General features: G+C 37.4%; 1 protein-coding gene across 4 annotated transcripts in view; it reads left to right on the forward strand.

The window, feature by feature from the left end:
* Positions 1–18,863, forward strand: part of PTPRQ (protein tyrosine phosphatase receptor type Q) — a 149,786-nt gene that overhangs the window by 42,941 nt on the left and 87,982 nt on the right. For all 4 annotated transcript variants that reach the window (XR_013537098.1, XM_078376942.1, XM_078376943.1 and 1 more), the window contains exons 23-33: positions 52–251; positions 3,113–3,347; positions 5,906–6,034; positions 9,158–9,304; positions 12,727–12,899; positions 13,021–13,228; positions 14,417–14,542; positions 14,641–14,820; positions 16,126–16,233; positions 17,009–17,290; positions 18,423–18,605. Coding sequence is in view for 3 of the 4 variants with exons in the window: in XM_078376942.1 (XP_078233068.1) it covers positions 52–251; positions 3,113–3,347; positions 5,906–6,034; positions 9,158–9,304; positions 12,727–12,899; positions 13,021–13,228; positions 14,417–14,542; positions 14,641–14,820; positions 16,126–16,233; positions 17,009–17,290; positions 18,423–18,605 (1,971 nt within the window). In the remaining variant the exon portion in view is untranslated. The remainder of the gene's footprint in view (positions 1–51; positions 252–3,112; positions 3,348–5,905; positions 6,035–9,157; positions 9,305–12,726; positions 12,900–13,020; positions 13,229–14,416; positions 14,543–14,640; positions 14,821–16,125; positions 16,234–17,008; positions 17,291–18,422; positions 18,606–18,863) is intronic.

Consider the following 18,863-nt stretch of genomic DNA (forward strand, 5'->3'; position numbering starts at 1 on the left):
GGCAATGGAAATTTTACTTTCTAACGTTTGTTTTTGATTTTATTTTTAAAGCTCCTGGTAAGGTGGTGAATCTCACCGTTGAAGCTTTCAATTATTCAGCTGTAAATCTGATTTGGTTTCTGCCTCAGCAACCAAATGGAAAAATCACCAGTTTCAAAATTAGTGTGAAGCATGCAAGAAGTGGGATAGTAGTGAAAGATGTCACTGTTAAAGTGGAGGATCTCCTGTCTGGAAGGTTGCCAGAATGTAATGTAAGTAGAGCTGGACAGAAAATGTGATTAAACTACATTGCTCAGATCTTTCTAGCTTTTAAAGATGTATTTTGTGTAAAAATAAACAAATACAAATCTGAAAGGGCTATTTGGTTTAGGATTTGATTCAGTGTGGCATTATTTACACTAAACTTGCATGAACTATTCAGATATTGAAGGACTGTCTTTACTAATATGTAATTACCTATGCATTAAGATATTCAATGGACGGCCTCTTCCAGGTAGCCTTTCCCTCTGGTATAAGATTCACAGATATCGCAGAATCAGATTTTTCAGTGCTTAGCATCTCAGCTGGGGGATATCTTCCCAGACAGATTAGCCCAGTACCTGCTTTATTGTTCTCTCACCACCAGGAGGAGACCTTTTTATTTGCCGAAGCTTTTTAGACACTGTTTTTATTTTATTTATGTTAAACCAACTAACAACTTATTTATTTATTGTGCTGCCACTGTGGCTGAAATGCTATTGTTTGGTGTACTGGGTTGCAGCTAGAGTAGGCCTATTGTATCAGTAGGAATTTAGTGAGTTTACTCCTTTGTAAATTCCATAGATTCAGTGGTCTACTCTAGTTATGGTTTAGTACAGTGGTTCTTAACCTTGGGTTACTCAGGTGTTTTTGGACTACAACTCCCAGAAGCCTTCACCACCAGCTGTGCTGGCTGGGGTTTCTGGGAGTTGCAGTTCAAAAACAATTGAGTAACAAATGTTAAGAACCACTGCATTAAACAACAGGATTTAAACCCTTGTTTTATTTAGTCAGTAAATTTCTCTGGCTATATATCATTGAAGAGCAGAATTACCTAGTCCACTGTTGCTGGAGTAGGTAAATACTATATAGCAGCTATACATGCCATCCAGGCATGCAGAAATAAATAACTAAAAGCTATGTTTTGCTCTCAGGAACTGCCCTCACTGAACCCCCAGGGTGGTCCTTGAACATTGCTAAATTTATTGCCAGGTTTGGAGATGAAGGTTACAATCCTTTATCCTCTATATTATTAGGACGTAACCTATGAGTAAACATCTACAGGATGTGGTTCAAGTATCAGTGGGGCAATGAACTCATTCTGGATTTCAGTCTGAACTTCAGGCCAGCTATACAAGATGTTGAACTCCATCCCAGGTTCATTATTTTTTTGCTATGTGCTATCAAATTGCACCCTACTTAAGGTGATCTTTGTAGAGTTTCTGAGGTATGTGAGGTGTTCAAAGAGTGCTTTTACTATCATTCACTCCACAGTGGGTTTCTATGGCCAAGCAGGGGTTTCAACACAGATCTCCTGTGTCCTAGTGTGTCATTCTACCCTCTACACTAGAACTTTGGATTCTCCTTTAAAGTTTGGACTAAAACCGGATGCAAATTTACCAGCCCCCTGACACTGGAACCACTAGCGTTTCCTGAAGAGATTGCACTGTGATTGCTATTTAAAGATAAGTTGCTATCAGGACATACATGTTAATTGCCATTATGTTTGCATATAAACAGCTGTCATATCAACAACAACCTACCTCTAAAATCCATATTATTTTAAGTAACAGTTTGGCGATACTTAGAAGCAGTTGTCAAAAGAAAACAAAAATCAAGGCACATGTGTGCTTAGTAGATCATAGTCACATTGTACAATACATGGTATTGTTATGGCTAAAGGTTGAAGTGGCCAGATGTGTAAAACAGCACAACTCCTGCACTTTGAAGAGGTGTGAAAGATGGAATTTCACTGGATATAGTTTGTCATCCAAGCTGTCCAGGGTGAAATTTTCCTTTTGCATAACTTTTAGACAAGGAGGAGCCTTGTTCTCTTTTCTTTTGGACCATCCCATGAGAAACATAGCAGGATGTGTATTTAATAGCAAGAATGACTAGAATTTTGCAACTGGTGCTTTTTTTAAAGTTACCTTAGCAAATTTTATGTTAATGAAGTACATCGAAACTTTACTTTTAGAGGCAGAACACATGTGGGAAGGCATATTCCATGGTGACCCTTATTTACTGCTCTTACCTACCTAGTGTCTCACTTTTGGATAGGTCAGTACTATAAAGAGGCCTGATGGCTATGTTTCTGTTGCTGCATTTACCATAGCAAGACTATCTGTGACAGCTACCACAGTTGTGTCCTGTTTGAGGAAGGCAACAATATTTGTTTGTTTGTTTGTTTGTTTGTTCGCTTTATATCCTGCCCATCTGGTATATTTTATGGCAATATGGTGGATCTTCCCAGCATACATTATACCCTAATTAGTTTTGAACTGCTGAGAGTGCTAGAAGCATATTTTATTAGAAATGGAAACCTGGCTCAGGCATATCTTGGTCTATTAATATTATTTTTAAAGTGTCTACACATAAATTAGCACATCGTGCTGCACACTTTTATCCTGGGTTAGAAAACAATATTTTGGTGGTTATCAAAAGAGGAAGAAGTTATTTGTTTTTGTCACTGGATGGGTAGGGTTTAAAATCTGTTTTCCTTATATTGGCGTGTTACTGCTTAATGTAGGTTTCCTTATAAAAAGCCAGGATTCTGTTGGGGATTTCTGCATGTGCAATTATGGCCATGCAAGCAGTTCAATTATTTCATGACTTGTCTGTTGTGTGATTGGTTGCATGACTAACCAACTGTGCAACCAGTTGCAAAACCAATCTTATAAGAGATACCTCACCAAAGAGCACAAACACTTGTGCAATGTTATTTCCACATGTGGAAATTTACAAGAGGATACTAGCTGAAATGTTTCCCCCTCTGTTCTGTTTTGGATGCATATTTAACACTTGCATTGGCTTTGGACTTCTTGTATTTCAGATAGTATTAGATTATTTTTTTGAGTTTATTTTTTAATTGCAGGATAACAGTGAGTCATTTTTGTGGAGTACTACAACCCCTTCAACTACTTCTAGTAAAACTACTGTATTTATCCCGAGTACAATTGCTCCCAGCAAAATGACCTCTGTCTGGAATGAACCTATCAGTTTTGTTGTGACTAATCTCAGACCGTATACTACTTACCTTTTTGAAGTTTCTGCATCTACCATAGAAGCAGGTTACATCGACAGTGCAATTGTCAGGACACCAGAATCAGGTATGTATTTTTCAGGGAAGAAATGTTGACAAAGGCAAATCAATATGAAAAACATATTCGAACTGGCATCCAATAGAGTTTGTTGGAACCCCTTTAGCCAGTGGAAAAGGGGAGAGGAAGATTGCATCTCTTACAGCCCCTGTGGACCCATAAAATATCTAAAGGAATAGGACCACCCCCCCATATGGCATTTGGGCAAACAGAGAGCTGTGCTGATGGGAGGGGAAGAAAGTTTGATCACATTAGCAAATGGGTGGCACCACAACACTCATTTAGGTCTAGTAATTGTTTTGAAACCATCAAGAAAGTATTAAAGTTTGACCCAAACACAAATGTATCTATGTTGAGATCCTCCTTGCATATAAACATTTTTGTATTGGTTCATCTTGGTCAGTTCAGTATAGATATTTGCTTTTTCTTCAGTAATGTAGGAAGTTACAAAAGATGACTAGATGAAAGCTTATTCTATGTGCAAAAGAAAGAAAGAAATTACTGCTTTCATAGCAAAGGTTCTACAAGCAATAGCCAACTATTCTCATCACATCTTGTTTTAAAGGACAAAACTAGACTTTGTACTTACAAACCAAACTCATGCTGAGTTTTTAGACTGACTCAACCTGCAACAGCAAATGCCTACACTAACTTCTTGACTCACACTATTCACTACTGAGATTTATGCCAATCGCCTTACACCTGTAGAAGTAACAGGATTTTGGTCGTAGATCTCCAATCAGATCTCTGAACTGTTTAGTCATGTCGTAGTAAATATGGTCTAAATGTGATGTTCTTTTCCCCAATGCTGTCTTCCTGATTCAAATTGTCCCTTCCAGCAGCTCTTTGTCCTGTTAGGGATAGCATACAAGCAGTCTTTGCACTCCCCTGTTCTATAGAGATCTTCACAGTTTGGTGGCACAACATTTTGAACATCTCCCTTGAAAGTGAGTCGGTGTTTCATGAATTCTGCAAAACTTGGAAAGTTACTCTTAGGATGAAGAACTCTATAATGACATACTAGAGGCATTCCTAGAGCTGTTGCTGCTCTGGGACCCAGTGTGTTGTTCTACTGTTCTATTACAGATGGTTTCAGCATACCATTATCCTTGTTAGTCTCTATGAAGCTCCATAATGAAGGGAAGACACAACGAAGCCCTATTAAAACACTGGAACTATCAATTGAGTAAGGAATTTCTCAATCCAAATCTTCCTCACCTCTTGCAAAAAAAATACATTTTAATTTAATGTTCTGATTGTAGCTGGTGCTTTTACAGTTTGGCAAGTCAACAAAGAAATGTTAAAGTAATCTTCGGTAAGCAGAGAACATCTTTTAAATGGACAAGAGATTTACTTCCATTCATTAACAGCTGTTCTCATTTTGACAGCTAATGTAATAAAAAATATTTGTTCTTTTTTATGACCAGCCTTGCCTTTGAGTAATGTCATGTTTGATCTAATCTTTATTACATTTCAGGCAGCTGAAGCATTTTGTCAGCTGTGCAGAAATAGCAATACTGTAGGGATATCACTAACAAAGTGTTCAAGCAAGTATCCAGGACAGCTTGAATTCATGGTCAAGATTATTTATAGAAAGTGATATACTAAGTTTGAATTTTAACACTTTTTGAAGCTTCAAATAATGTTACTATTTATGTTTCAAATAATGTGTATTTTAAAATAACTTCATTTTATGTACCTGAATTTAAATAACATGCCTAATGTTATGCTTAAAGTCTGCAATCCTAGATTCATGAGCTTTGAATAAAATTCTATTGATAGCAAGAAGATTTATTTTCAAACAAATTTGTGTACAATCAGAGTGAAAATAAGGTTCTTAAAAAAACCAACCCATGGTTTGTTACCTTTTTTGTGTCTACAAACAGAGATCTAGTGCATTTCTGCTTAGTGTAAATCTTATTGCTTTCAACACAATGACCTCCTAGCATGCAGATCAACAACATGCTGGAGATTGCAGATTACTGTATTTTTCTGTGTATAAGACGCCCCATGTATAAGATTTTTCTAACCCAAAATTTCTTTCTTTGCAAGAAAGTGGAGGGGGAGAAGCAATTTCTGATTTCCCCCTCCATTTTCTTTGCAAAATGTGGAGAGGGAAAACTGCTTTTTGCAAGGAAAATGTAGGGAAAAAGTAGGAATCGCTTTCCCCATCCATTTTCTTTGCAAAACATGGAGGGGGAAAGCTGTTTTTTGCAACAAAATGTAGGAGAAAAGTAGGAATTGCTTTCCCCATCCATTTTATTTGCAAAACATGGAAGGGGAAAGCAGGGATCAAAGCGCTTTGATCCCTCCCCCCTCCTTACTTCTGAGTATAAAACAACCCTCAATTTTTCTTTTAATTATTTTAGGAAAAAGTATTGTTTTATACATGGAAAAATACAGTAATATGGGCAGGGAATATCCTCAAAAGGTGCTGCAACAGGATTCTGGCCCCTGTGGTTTTCTTGTTTGTATGACTATTTGTGATCATATGAGTGAAAAGATACTTGCAGTTGAACTTAAATAATTTTTATGGACATAAAAAGTGTGTCTTTGCTTGATTTTAGTTCCAGAAGATCCACCTCAAAATTTTGTTAAAAGCAATGTGACAGGGAAATTGTTCTCAGTTTCTTGGGAGCCGCCAACCATTGTTACTGGGAAATTTAGCTACAGGCTTGAACTGTACGGACCGTCTGGTAAGTCAAAAGTCTATATACAGCAATTTTCTTTATTCACATTCTCTTTGGATGAACACATTCGTTATGAGGCCGATCACGGAAACAGCAACTTTTATGGCTGTATGATAATGATATTCTATTGTCTAACTAGCAAAGTAGACTTTTCTGTTTCAATATCTGACATCATTAAAAATCTTTAGCTCCATCTTTAGCTTCTTCTCCTTCAGAAGCTCCTTAGGCTTGCTTGGCGGTAGGCAAAAACAACAATCAATCAAACAATCAAAATGAAAAATGAAAAAGAATAGGTATATCATTTTACTGGGAATGCATAAAGAAAGCCCTGGCCTTGAGTCTGTGGAACGTGAGCATGGCTATTATTAACAGGATCTTTTGGAGGTCATTTATTCATAGAGTCAGAGTCACCATGGATTGGAGCTGACATGATGGCACATAAAAACAACAACATTGAACTAAGTATGCTAGTAGTATGTCGTAGTATGTCCCTTGTCACTGAACATACATGTGAAGTTGTTTGCTTGAACAATGATGTGCTGCTACCTCCCTTTATTTCTTCAGAGCACAGTTCAAAATCTGCAAGATGCAAATATGTTGCTGATGTTTTAGATATGTGTATTCTGTTGTTAGAAAGTGAGGAAAATTGGCACATTCTTGTTGGTGTTAACAGAGACACTTGTAGATTTTACTAGACATAATGTTAGTAATTCCATTTTGGATGTTTGAATCATATCTAATGCTTTTAATTTTGATTGTTTGATTCTGACTTTAATGTTTTCATATCTTATGTAGTGAATGAACAATTTAAGAAATTGACCCAAACAGTTCTGTTATGCTAATCTCATCTGTCTTGGCTCTGCAGACATATAAAGTTCAATTACTGGGACACTCATCATAGACTGTGATTATATGGTCAAACGCTGTGGGATTTGCCATGGTTATAGTATGGGTTAATTCAAAGTATTTTTTTTTCTGATCACATAACGCAAAGAACGATTCAAATCATTCTAGCCTTTTTTGCTCCCAGTGCGGCTTTTTTCCTCTGCTATTAGGAGCTTTGACTTTTTCAAGCCAGAACAATTTGAACAAGCTTTTTTTTGCATGTGATAAGTTAATTTGTTCTTTTAAAAACAGGGGCCATGTCTGTGGGTGGTGTTTTGATAATGTAGGCAGTTAGGGTGTCATATTCAGTGTGGGTGATCATGGAACAAAAGAAGGCTAATCGCCTTAGAGAGAGAACAAAGGAGTTGACAGCAGATGTCCGAGCCAGCGGAGCCTACAGGCAATGCCCTTAGAGCTCTTTTATTTACTTAACATGATTTACATAATATGTTGTTAGAATTCAGATAGGATTCTATTTACCTAATCACAACTAGGATTGTCTAAAATAATCCTTTGGTCTTACGCTCTACCTCTAAGCAAAAGGGCAGAATAAGGGGTTACCCCACCTGCTGGCAGCTGCCGCTTCCTGCCAGGAGTGTATGCACGTCACTGGAACAGAATGCAGCTACAACCTTTAAGAAGAAGTTTCCCACATTTCCCCTTTTCTTGTTTGTTAAACAGAGGCACATATTCTTTCATATATTTGCAAACTACATATAAATCTTTTCAGCGAAGGCCTGAGGGTGAAGCTTTGGGACAGGTGGTTATTATGGAAAAGAAGGTTGATATACATGTTTTACTTCTAAGCGAAAGGGCAGAATAAGGGGTTACCCCACCTGCTGGCAACTGCCGCTTCCTGCCAGGAGTGTATGCATGTCACCGGAACAGAATGCAGCTACAACCTTTAAGCAGAAGTTCCTACAATTCAGGACCATGATTACACCTGTTCTTTCCCCGATCATCCTCCTTTTTAAAAAACATATAGGAAATTAGTACTAGAATATCTTATCACTTTATCACTGGCATTGATATATTAGTTTATTGCTAGATCACTTCTGGATGATTTTTTGTTAAAAAATTATGAACAAAACAAATGACAGACAAAATAAAAGACATCCCTGTGATATGTGGTATTTCAGTACATGTTAAAAAAAACTTTGGAATGTTGTCACATATTCTGGAACACTGTACAACCCTTTCAAAACCAAGTGTCTTGATAGTGAACCATAAAATGTGCAGAGATGGGAAGAGAGGAGAAAGGAAAGGGGCTTAGGACTGAAGTGTGAATCTCACTGAATTTAGTATGAACACTGAACTCCTGCATCTATCTGCAGCCCCTGTGTGACCACTGACTGCAACTTCAGCCCTAATACAGGCTGGAAATCAAATACAATGATTGCCAGAGTAGTCAGAACCTCTACCTGAAGAGTCCCAGGATGTTCTTAGTTAATGTTTACAGATGAAATATGTGGCCCTTAATACCTGCATGGCCAAGCAAAAGCAACAAAATAGGGTTGTTGTTTTCTATTGAAACAGTAATGCAGGATCACTGATCATTCATTCATTCATTCATTCATTCATTCATTCATTCATTCATTCATTCATTCATTCATTCATTCATTCATTCATTCATTCATTCATTCATTCCTGTTATGCAGCGAAGGTAGCAATCTGTCCATAATGATTACTTCATTACTACACACTTAAAAGAGAAATTATATGTTCTCTACCATCTGCTAGGTCTGTGGCAAAAACACGATGAAAGGGTCAGCTGTAGTGCAAACCTGCCCTACATAGTTAATGAGAAGAATGTCAGAAATATGAACTGAAGGAGATAAGTAATACATAATGAAGACCAATTTACATTGTAGTTAGCGTTTCAATGTATTGTAGTTCACTTTTCAACTATTACCCATTGTGATAATAATGCTCACTGAATAGTATATATTTGAAATAAACTAGCGGTAAATGTTAATTCCTTCTTGCTGTTGTTTTTCAATATTACAAAAAGTAACCAGATCAACAAGGTTAGTTCTCCCAGGGAAAGGATCCAATGCTCGAGTTCCATTGGAGGAATGGTGGAAAAACTAGGAGGTTGGTAAACCCTCTGAAGCAGTTTTTGTGGTAGCTTTCAGGTCTGCAGGGAGGTAGGGAAATGAAGGAAGTTCCACTGTACTCATATTGTCACATCACCATCCCTTTAGGTGCTTTCTCCACCGCTGAAATCTTACCTGTTCATTTTAGGGCATATTTTGGAGAACACCACGAAAGACCTCAAGTTTACCTTTAGGAATCTAATACCATTCACAACATACAATGTTTTTGTTGCTGCTGAGACAAGTGCTGGTGTGGGGCCAAAGACAAATTTAACTGTTTTCACACCTGCAGGAGGTAAGTTGTATGTTTGATGATAATGTACCTCTCAAAACATCTTACTTCATCATTTATTCTGAAAAATCAGTGTCTACAAATGCAGCCAATAATTAAAACATGTGAGTCCTTCATACATCAAATAGTGTCCCCAGTAATGGTGACTTACTTCTTACAATTTAGTTACAAGTCATTAAGAACTGCTTGATAGCTCAGCGGTTTGGGTATCTGGCTGTGGAGCCAGAAGATGGGAGTTCGATTGTCCACTGTTCTGCCTTGATAGGGGCTGGACTTAGTGATCCATAGGGTCTCTTCCAGCTCTGCAGTTCTAAGAACATCAAGTCGATTTCAATTTATGCTAACCTCTTTCAGAATTTTACAGAAGTAGACTACTATCCTTTTCTTTCGGGAGCATTCTGGCACTGTGCTAAAGCTACACAGCCTGGCTTTCCTCCTGGAGACACAGTGGGGAATCTTGGCCTCTGGCTCCACAATCAGATGGTCTACTCGCGGAGCTATCCATCCAGCACTTCCTACAGTATTCTGCTGTAAATAATTGAATGCCACAGTATTTGTTTTAGTGAGGTCCCCGTCCCTTTAGCTGCTGCATGATGGGGAGCAGAAACTCTGAAAGTGCTGTATTGTAAAAGAAAGAAAGCTTGGAAAACTTACTCTTTTTTAAATTAGAATTTGCAAAATCTCCCAATCAGCATGGTTAAGCTGAAAAAAGTAACTATTCCAAGCTCTGAAAGAAACAAGTACTAAAACCTTATAATATTTCTGATGGTTTGATGTCGGTGGGGGAGCTACTTGATCCTGACATGTCCTTATGGATTTCTGGATGTTTGAGATGGAACTAACTCAGAGCCCCCCCCCCCCCATATTTCTCTGGATGAGCTGCTACTGTTGTAAAGCACCCTATACTGTATATAAAAGATGATCCTCTTCCCCCCTCTTTGTCTACAATGGCAGGAGGAATATGTGTACTGTTCCTAGAATTACCAGTTTCTCACAGGTGGACTGTCTTTGGTTTCTGGTGTCAGTAATGGACTGCATGAAAGTGAACAAACTGAAGCTGATTCCAGACAAGAGAGAGGTGCACCTGATCAGGATCAAAAGGCAGATCAAGGAATCAGGATTCAGCTTGTTCTCAATGGTGTTATATATTCTTCCTGAAAACTCAGGTTAGCAGCTACTGGTCAATGCCTGGAGCTACTAAGCCTGCTCTCTGAGCCTGGATTCTCAGTTCTCACCAGTAGCTAAGAATGTTTTTGCGTCATTAAAATTACTGCACCAGCTGTACACTAATAAGATGTCTGATTTGATCATAGTAACACATGAGTCCGCTGCATTCCATATTGATTATTCTAATGTGCCTTTGCAAAGTGTTTGGAAACTTCAGTGGGCCCAAGACATTGTAGCTAGAACGCTAATTGCAGAGATGTACGGGGAGAGCTGAAATTCCTTGTTATAACAGCTTCACTAACTACAGGTCCTTTCTGGGCACAATTCAAAGTGCTGGCTATGAACTATTCAGTCCAGACTATCTAAAGGATCATAACTCCTTATTTGAGTGTTCCTCATATTTTATGATCTTCTACCAAGGAATTTCTCTTGGTTCCACCAGCCTAACAGCTAAAACTCATGAGAACACAAGAGAAGGCTTTTTTTTGTGGTTGCTTCAAGGCTGTGGAACTGCATTGTAAGGACACCCAGGCTGTCCCATCTTTACTGTTCCTGCACCAGCAGGCAAAAATTTTCTGTTCATTTTTTTCCAGTGGTTGTCTCTCAAGGAAGGGTTTTTCATGAGGAGTAGGTTGTGTTTGTAATATTTAATGTGCTTTTGAATTGTTTTATTAAGTTAACTGAATCAAATTAGTTGATTCTGTTGCCGTTTTGTTACATAGCATGCTTTTTAATGTTTTAATTGGTTTTTAATACAGTTATTGTGTTTTAGCTCAATCCGTTTATTAGGATAATTACTGAATCCTTTTATCGGGAGAAAGGTTGGGATATAAATAGAAATGAGTTCAATATCTGGATATCTTTGTATCTGCTTTTTAAAAAAACTATGATGAATCCCATTTTATCCGGTGCCAGGTCTGTGATGCCTGTCCATCTGTCTGAAACAATTGCATGTTTTTATTTAGCAGGTGAAACACGTTGTACATACATTTAATTGCTTTTCCTAAAAAATTGTATTTCAAGAAGCTACCTCTTCTCCAAATGAGAGAAACCAGCTCCAAAATCATGTTAGAGACAATGTGTGAAATCAATTTAAGTGAAAACTATAGTGTTGCCTCCCCTAATCCCAATGCTATAGTTACATTTTGGTTCCCTGACTGCCTTTTTGAAAGGCAGAATAAATAAGTAATCACATACAGTATATGCCCCTTTAGACCTTCTCCTTTCTATTTCCTGAATATTCCTCTTGAATTGTGAAAGCTCAGCAATTATTTGACCACTAGATGGCAGGAAATGCTAATCTGGATTTTTTTAAAAAATGGACTCAGGATGCTAATTTTTCTAAAGTTTTGAGATGGCTTTTGTGTAACACCTATAAATAAAGCTTCATTTTTATATGTTAATTTTGCACATGGAACCGTAACTCCCCAAAAATGCTAGCAGATATTTTAAAGGAGTATAACATAGGTCTTTTAATATGCAAGACCTGAAGTATCACTGAAAGCCAACATTGTAGACAAGAGGCACATTTTAACCTTACTGAATGATGTTCACAGGTGAAACATTTTTCCATAGAAATGAATGTTCATATAATTTTAAAATGTGATGTAGATGCTGAAAGGAAGACTGTTTTGATAGCTTGCAAAGTCGTAAGAAATTGCACAGGATCCTAAATAAGTGACTGTGTGGCTTTCTACCCAACATTCAGTACAAACTCAGAACTTACTGGCACCATAGCTGAATGTTTGTTGGCCAACTTGCAGGGTCCTTCTTTGTACAACTTGCTTAGACTTCTTTGTTGCAGTCTAAGCATGTACAACTTGGCATCATGGCTGGTGCTCAGTGCAGAGATTATGTTGGCTTTTTTGATTTATTAGTTAACCCATTCATCATAAGAAAGTTTAATGTAACTCCGAATGCTCCTATTAACACCATAACCAAAACCAAACCTTAGTTGTCCAAAAGGAAATCAGTGGAGTGACCCCTGCAGTATGCATCCAAACCCTGTTGGCAGTTTTTGGAGACTCCACCTTTTCATGGCTATAACAGCAGTTAGATTTTGGATGGATGGATAACTTTGTTATGGTCGAAGACCAGCAATCAATTCGATTTTAAAACTAGATTCCAGATTCTTATGAAGGCACCATTTCCTGTTGGTTACAAGGTTTATCTGATGCACTCTGTCAGTGGTTTTATGCAGTACTGTATATGGACAAGAGTGAATGGAAATATTCTCATAGGTTTTTACTGCATTCTAGTTCCAGGACCAGTATTTGATTTGCATGTTGCTGAGGAAGCAGCAACCTTTATTAGAATTGCTTGGATGAAACCACAAGAACCAAATGGGATAATCACTCAATACAGAGTACAAGTACTACTTGAAGACACAGGGGAGACTCTTGAAGATACAATTCTAGCAGAAAAAAACACGGTACTTCAATTTGAACTCACTTAAACTACTGATTTTCATTGATTTTGTGTTGCCTTTTACTTACAATCAAAAATAAGATTTTGAGCAGCAAGGATTTCTCTCTCCTCACTTTTCATCACAGTATTTTATTGAATCTGTGGATCCAGACTTGATGAATGAGTATGTACCATCTGTCACATGGAATGATATAGGAGCAGTAACTGATTCATACGAAGGCTCAGCTGAGATGTTCCCAACAGTGCACAGAATTTCTCCAGTAAAGTTTACTACTGTGTCTGGCAACGATTTTTCCACTTTGAGTGAAGCTGTAGAACTGCATTCGGATTCTGGTAGGTTTTAAAGGTTATTTTCTGTACCTACCCCAGTGTTAAAAGGCTGTGGTCTTATACAGAATCCTTGCCAGAAGAGATCAGACAGATTATGGTTGGGTCATTTGCTGAAGTCGGATTCTATCCGTCTCCTCCTCCTAAAACAGCCTCCTGGAGCAAATGAGGAATGCCACACAAGCAGAAATGACTAGCCTCTTGTCACCCATCTGACCTTCCTCCTCCAGAAAGAAGATGCCAAAGCCATCGGACAAGCTGCATAGACAATCAGTTATTACAGTTGCCAAGGCAGGTGTGATTGGAGGAGATTAACATATCTCCATGTCCCAAGTGGATCTTAATTTTTCCTTAGGGCTTTTGACTAATCGGTTTTTAAATGTCACTGAAGGTAAATAGGTCAAAAAGTTACAACTCTGCTGCATGGGGGCAACAAACAGGTGGAGGTAACCCCATGACACAATGATGTCATTAGCATATTCACTGGCACAGCATTATCAATGGATCATTTTTCTTAACTATGTATGGATATTAATGAGCCGTTAAACAAGGCTTGGACAACAGATATATAGGCTTAAAATGCCTTTCTGATTTTTTTCTTCAAGAGTAGGCATTAAACAACATAGAAGGGCAATGTCTGGCTTTATTTACATTCTTTTGAAAGTCAGTTGTAAATAAAATAAAGGCTAGGTTTTTTTTCTACTTCAAAATGCAGACAGGTTTTCTGGTTGTCTTTATTGATCTTGACTAGAAATGCATTTTGCATTTCCACTGTGATGGGAATAACTTGGCCTCTTTTCTTCTTTTTTGTAAGTTTGTGTGTATATTGCAAGATTAGAAGCTTGTTAATGTTACATTTCCAGAAACACTTACCTGGGAATAAATTGTATTGAATAAAATGAGATTTACCTCTTAACAGATTACATATCTATGTACTGTAAGATTCCTCTCTTTGTCTGTTGTGTATTATATGAGGGAGTGTTCATTTCTGTCTTCTGTCAGGGGCCAACCTCTATTCCTAATCAGCACTTTTGTGTTTGTTTGTAATTTCATGTGGGGAAATTGCTAATTTCATTTCTTTGGCTCTTATGAATTTGGCCATAATTTTGGTACTGAATAGTTAAGACAAAACTAGCATAACTTTATTTCCCTTTTTAAAATGTAAAGCATGTACTGATACTATTACCCTTCCAGCTGAGCAGCTGTCATATCTCGTAAATGGACTTCAACCTTTCACTGAATACACAATTGCTGTGTCTGCTTTTACAATCATTGGAGAAGGACCACCAGCTATTCTCCTTGCTAGAACAAGTGAACAAGGTAAACTTTTATGAACAAATACTTCATTGATGGCACCTCTTCTCTCCAGTTTTCTAATTCATAATGAGAGTTTTGTTTTTGTTGTTTTTGTTCTGCAGTTCCAAGCTCTGTAGAAAATATAAATTATAAAAATATTACTTCATCCTCAATTTTGCTGTATTGGGATGTACCAATAAATCCCAATGGAAAAATCACACATTACACAGTATATGCAATGGAGCTGGATACAAACAGAGCTTTTCACATGACTACATCAAACAACAGCATCTTGATTACAGGTAGGGTTAGTTTAAAATTATTGTAAAAAAATTGTTGGAAGAATTGAGTTGAATGTTTTCTGTTTTCCTGTATCCACATTGCAATTCTGAGGTATTTCTCTCAGGTGAAATCTAACACAGGAATGGAAATACGTGGCCCTTCTCATATTGCTGGTATTTGCACTACTCAACCTAGAAACCCTTAACACTCGCTGTGCTGGGTGGAGTTAATGAACATTAAGTTCAACAATAGCCAGAAGGTTGTAAATTATCCCCACTTGATATGGCTCATCCATAGGCTGGAGAAAAGTTGAAACAAAGAATCTTTAAGAACTTCCCAGGTATCTTAAAGCTGATCTTTGTTATATTTGGGGAAAAAATATTGCAGAAGAATTCTGAAGAGGGACGTGGTGGCGCTGTGGGTTAAACTGCAGAAGCCTCTGTGCAGCAAGGTCAGAAGTCCAGCAGTCGTAAGATCGAATCCACGCAACGGAATGAGCTCCCATCGCTTTTCCCAGCTCCTGCCAACCTAGCACTCCCAAAGCATGTAAAAATGCAAGTAGATAAATAGGTACCACCTCGGTGGGAAGGTAATGGCGTTTCGTGTCTAGTTGTGCTGGCCACGTGACCACGGAAACTGTCTATGGACAAACGCTTGGCTCTATGGCTTGGAAACGGCGATGAGCACTGCCCCCTTGAGTCAGACATGACTGGACTAAATGTTAAGGGACCTTTACCTTTACCTAGAGTTATGCAAAATTTATTTTTATCAAGTTGTGCTTTCATAGTAAAGGATAAACATACAAAACTATATCTTCTTCCATTTCTGTTTTCAATTATGGTAGATGGCTAATAGAGAATTTAGGAAAATAAAATTTGTGAAAGGTAATGACCAGAATCCAAGTGAAACATGTTTAACACATCCTTGAACAGCACCTCCCACCCCAAAATCTGGCAAAACAATTGTTTGAAACTTTTGAAGGCATGCTGGGACAAGGCATCAAGATCTGTTGCAAAAAAGGCAAAAACAGTTTAAAAATACTCTTGATCTAGGACCATAACAATGCAAGTAAAAATGACGACTACAGCAACACCTACCACATCTTGCACTAAAAACCAGTAATTTTTTTGTAAAACTAAACTTTGTTAAAATCTAATTTCTTTTCTAAATCTTCAGTCCTGTAATGTCTTAGAAAATGTTTCTTGGCAACAATTTTTATTTGGTATCGATTCTAGTGAAAGGAAAGTGTGTAAATCTATTTGTTTACTGGGGCATACTCTGTATCGGTAGGTTGTGTTTGTGCGGTTGTCTTCTTCTTGTTCCAGGCTTAAGAAAATATACAGATTATAAAATGAGGGTGGCAGCTTCCACTACCATGGGAGAAAGTGCTCTGTCAGAAGAAAATGACATTTTTGTGAGAACTCCTGAAGATGGTATGCAATTGGTTCCTACTGTTTTTATAATTCTCTCTATCTTTACTGATTGATTCATCTGCCTGTTTAAAAGCTCAGAATGAGTTACAAATGTACGCTATGAATGAATGAATGAATATGAACTATATCTGATTTTTGTGAACCGAAAAGCTCATTCTGAGCTCAACTGAACTGAATCTTTTTCATTCTCTTTGTAGCCTGAATTGAAGGTTGATAAATGTGTGCATTCTTAGTATTCAACCTATAGTAGATTTCACCCCAATTTTTCTTTCCTTCTCTAAATAAATGCTTTCATAACAGGATGACAGCTCTTGCAGACATGGTTTTATTTGTGATAAAAGTATTTTCCCCCTAAACTACACAAAAATCAACAAACTAGATCAGGTATTTTGAAGTTTTTGTAATAACCAAAAAGTAATAGCTAAAAAAATTTTATACAGTTGCTTTGGTCTTGCATTAAAAGAAACCAATAATTTGGACAAAAATTGGATATATTCTTTTCAATTCCAAAGCTGGAAATCTTCATTTGAAAAGATTGTCCAGTGCTATTCGTGTTATACTATAATGCTGTCATAGTGAGAAAATGTCTGTAATTGCTATAGTGGCAGAAAAACAAGCAGAGTGATTGGACTGTCACTCCATCCTCACTCTTTCTTTTTGTCTTCCTATAATTTCCAAATAATGATTTAAAAAACAACAATTATGAATGAATTGGAAATGTATGTGACACATGTCAAACTCTGAACAACTTTCTTTTATGCTTTTCAAACTAAAGAACCCAATTCACCACCACAGAATGTTGAAGTATTAGAAGTGACTGCCACAGAAATAAGCTTAAGATGGTCACCTCCGGAAAAGCCAAATGGGATCATAACTCATTATGAAGTTATGTATAATAATGCCACTAATGTAACTCTGAAAAATACAACAGAAACAAATCTTCTGCTAAATGGCTTGAAACCACACACCCTGTATAACATTTCAGTAAGAGCATTCACTCGCCTTGGTCATGGAAATCAGTCGTCTCCCTTATTGGCTATACAGACAGCTGAAACGGGTAAGTATGGAATGTTGGGACACTTGTAACACTTTGATTTTAAACCATCATTATAAAAAAGAAGTCCCATATGTGAAATTGATAAGATTTACTTCTGAAATATTATTCAAATTATTTTACACTATTTATATGCTGTTTTTCATTCTTTTTAAAATAATTCCAAAACAGTTGACAGAGCAAGACCATAAAAAAAAGTCAATGACATAATGAGACAATAATGCAACTTGTTTAAAGTATTTGATATGAGGCACTACAGGGGGAATGGAGAAATCCCAAAAGAGAACAGCTTTAGAATGCCTACTGACACATCACCAAAAGAGGGACAATAGATGTGACTGTTCTACATAATTTTGCATGTGCTAATTGATACAGACTTATAAAGACTTGAGATTAAAAGAGAAATGCAGTTGACCTCGCCTTAGAGGAGAGCACTTGTGACAAATGATTCTGAGTTCTGCTGAGTCTACTTTCTAGATGCTTACGGTGAACAGGTGACTCCAAAGACCCTCCTTGTGGTTCTTTACGTTGTATCAGACTTGGACCGGAGTGCTCTCCATATGGACAACACAAAAAGATGAAAACACAATTCAAAAGGAGAATTGTCATTTTCCATCTCTTCAGTGGAGCAGCTGCTCTCCTTAAAAGAGGACAAGTGGCCACTCTAAAGCAGGGGTCACTTTACCTCAAAAGTTTACTGTGAGTCACCCCTTCCCCATGGTACAGACCATGAGCCTCCCGTAGGAGACAACTTGTATATGTGTGAGTTCCATACATGCAAGCTTTCTAGACATGATACTGTAGAACTCCATCTTTCTTTCGCCAGGATTTCTAACTTTTCAAATCTTGAAATCTGACCCCCCCTTGAATTTTGCAATGTTTACACATTGAGCAATTCCCTATCTTGTTAAGGGGGAGGGGTGTTACTTCTTATTTCCTTGAAAACAAAACTAAAGCAGATTTATGAGGGATGACGGCTGGGACTTGACTGGACAAAGCAATATTGGTAATATTTGGTGAGTTGGTCTATGTACTCTTTAGTTTCAGCTGCTGTCATGCATTGGATAGCAATGCAAGCATAATAACAGTTTGGCATTTTTATTTGAATAACTATCTACCTGACTTCTCCTTTCAGTACCTGACTTTCCACCACAAAACATAACCTACAGAAACATATCTTCTTCAGAAATAGAACTGTCATTTCTTCCCCCATCTGTGCCCAATGGGATTATACAGAGCTATACTATATATCTCAGGGAAGCTGATGGAACTGAAGAAAGAATAATCAACACTACAAGTCTGTCACTAATGATTACAGGTGATCACTCTAGCAACCAATTATTTTAAAACGATAGTACCCATGCTGGTTAGTTTGCACTGGGTGATGCCTTTTGTATTTCATAATGCATTTAATTTAAATTAAAAATCAGAATGATATATTTTCCCTTGGACAGAAACTGATCTATAATTGTAGGTTATAGTATATACTACGTGATCTATAATTGTAGGTTATAGTATATACTACTTGAAAATTGCTCACCATTACACAGACAGCAGCTTTAGGAAACAGCTTTAA

This window comes from Pogona vitticeps, chromosome 5 (assembly GCF_051106095.1).
Source record: "Pogona vitticeps strain Pit_001003342236 chromosome 5, PviZW2.1, whole genome shotgun sequence".
Taxonomy (NCBI): Eukaryota; Metazoa; Chordata; class Lepidosauria; order Squamata; family Agamidae; genus Pogona; species Pogona vitticeps.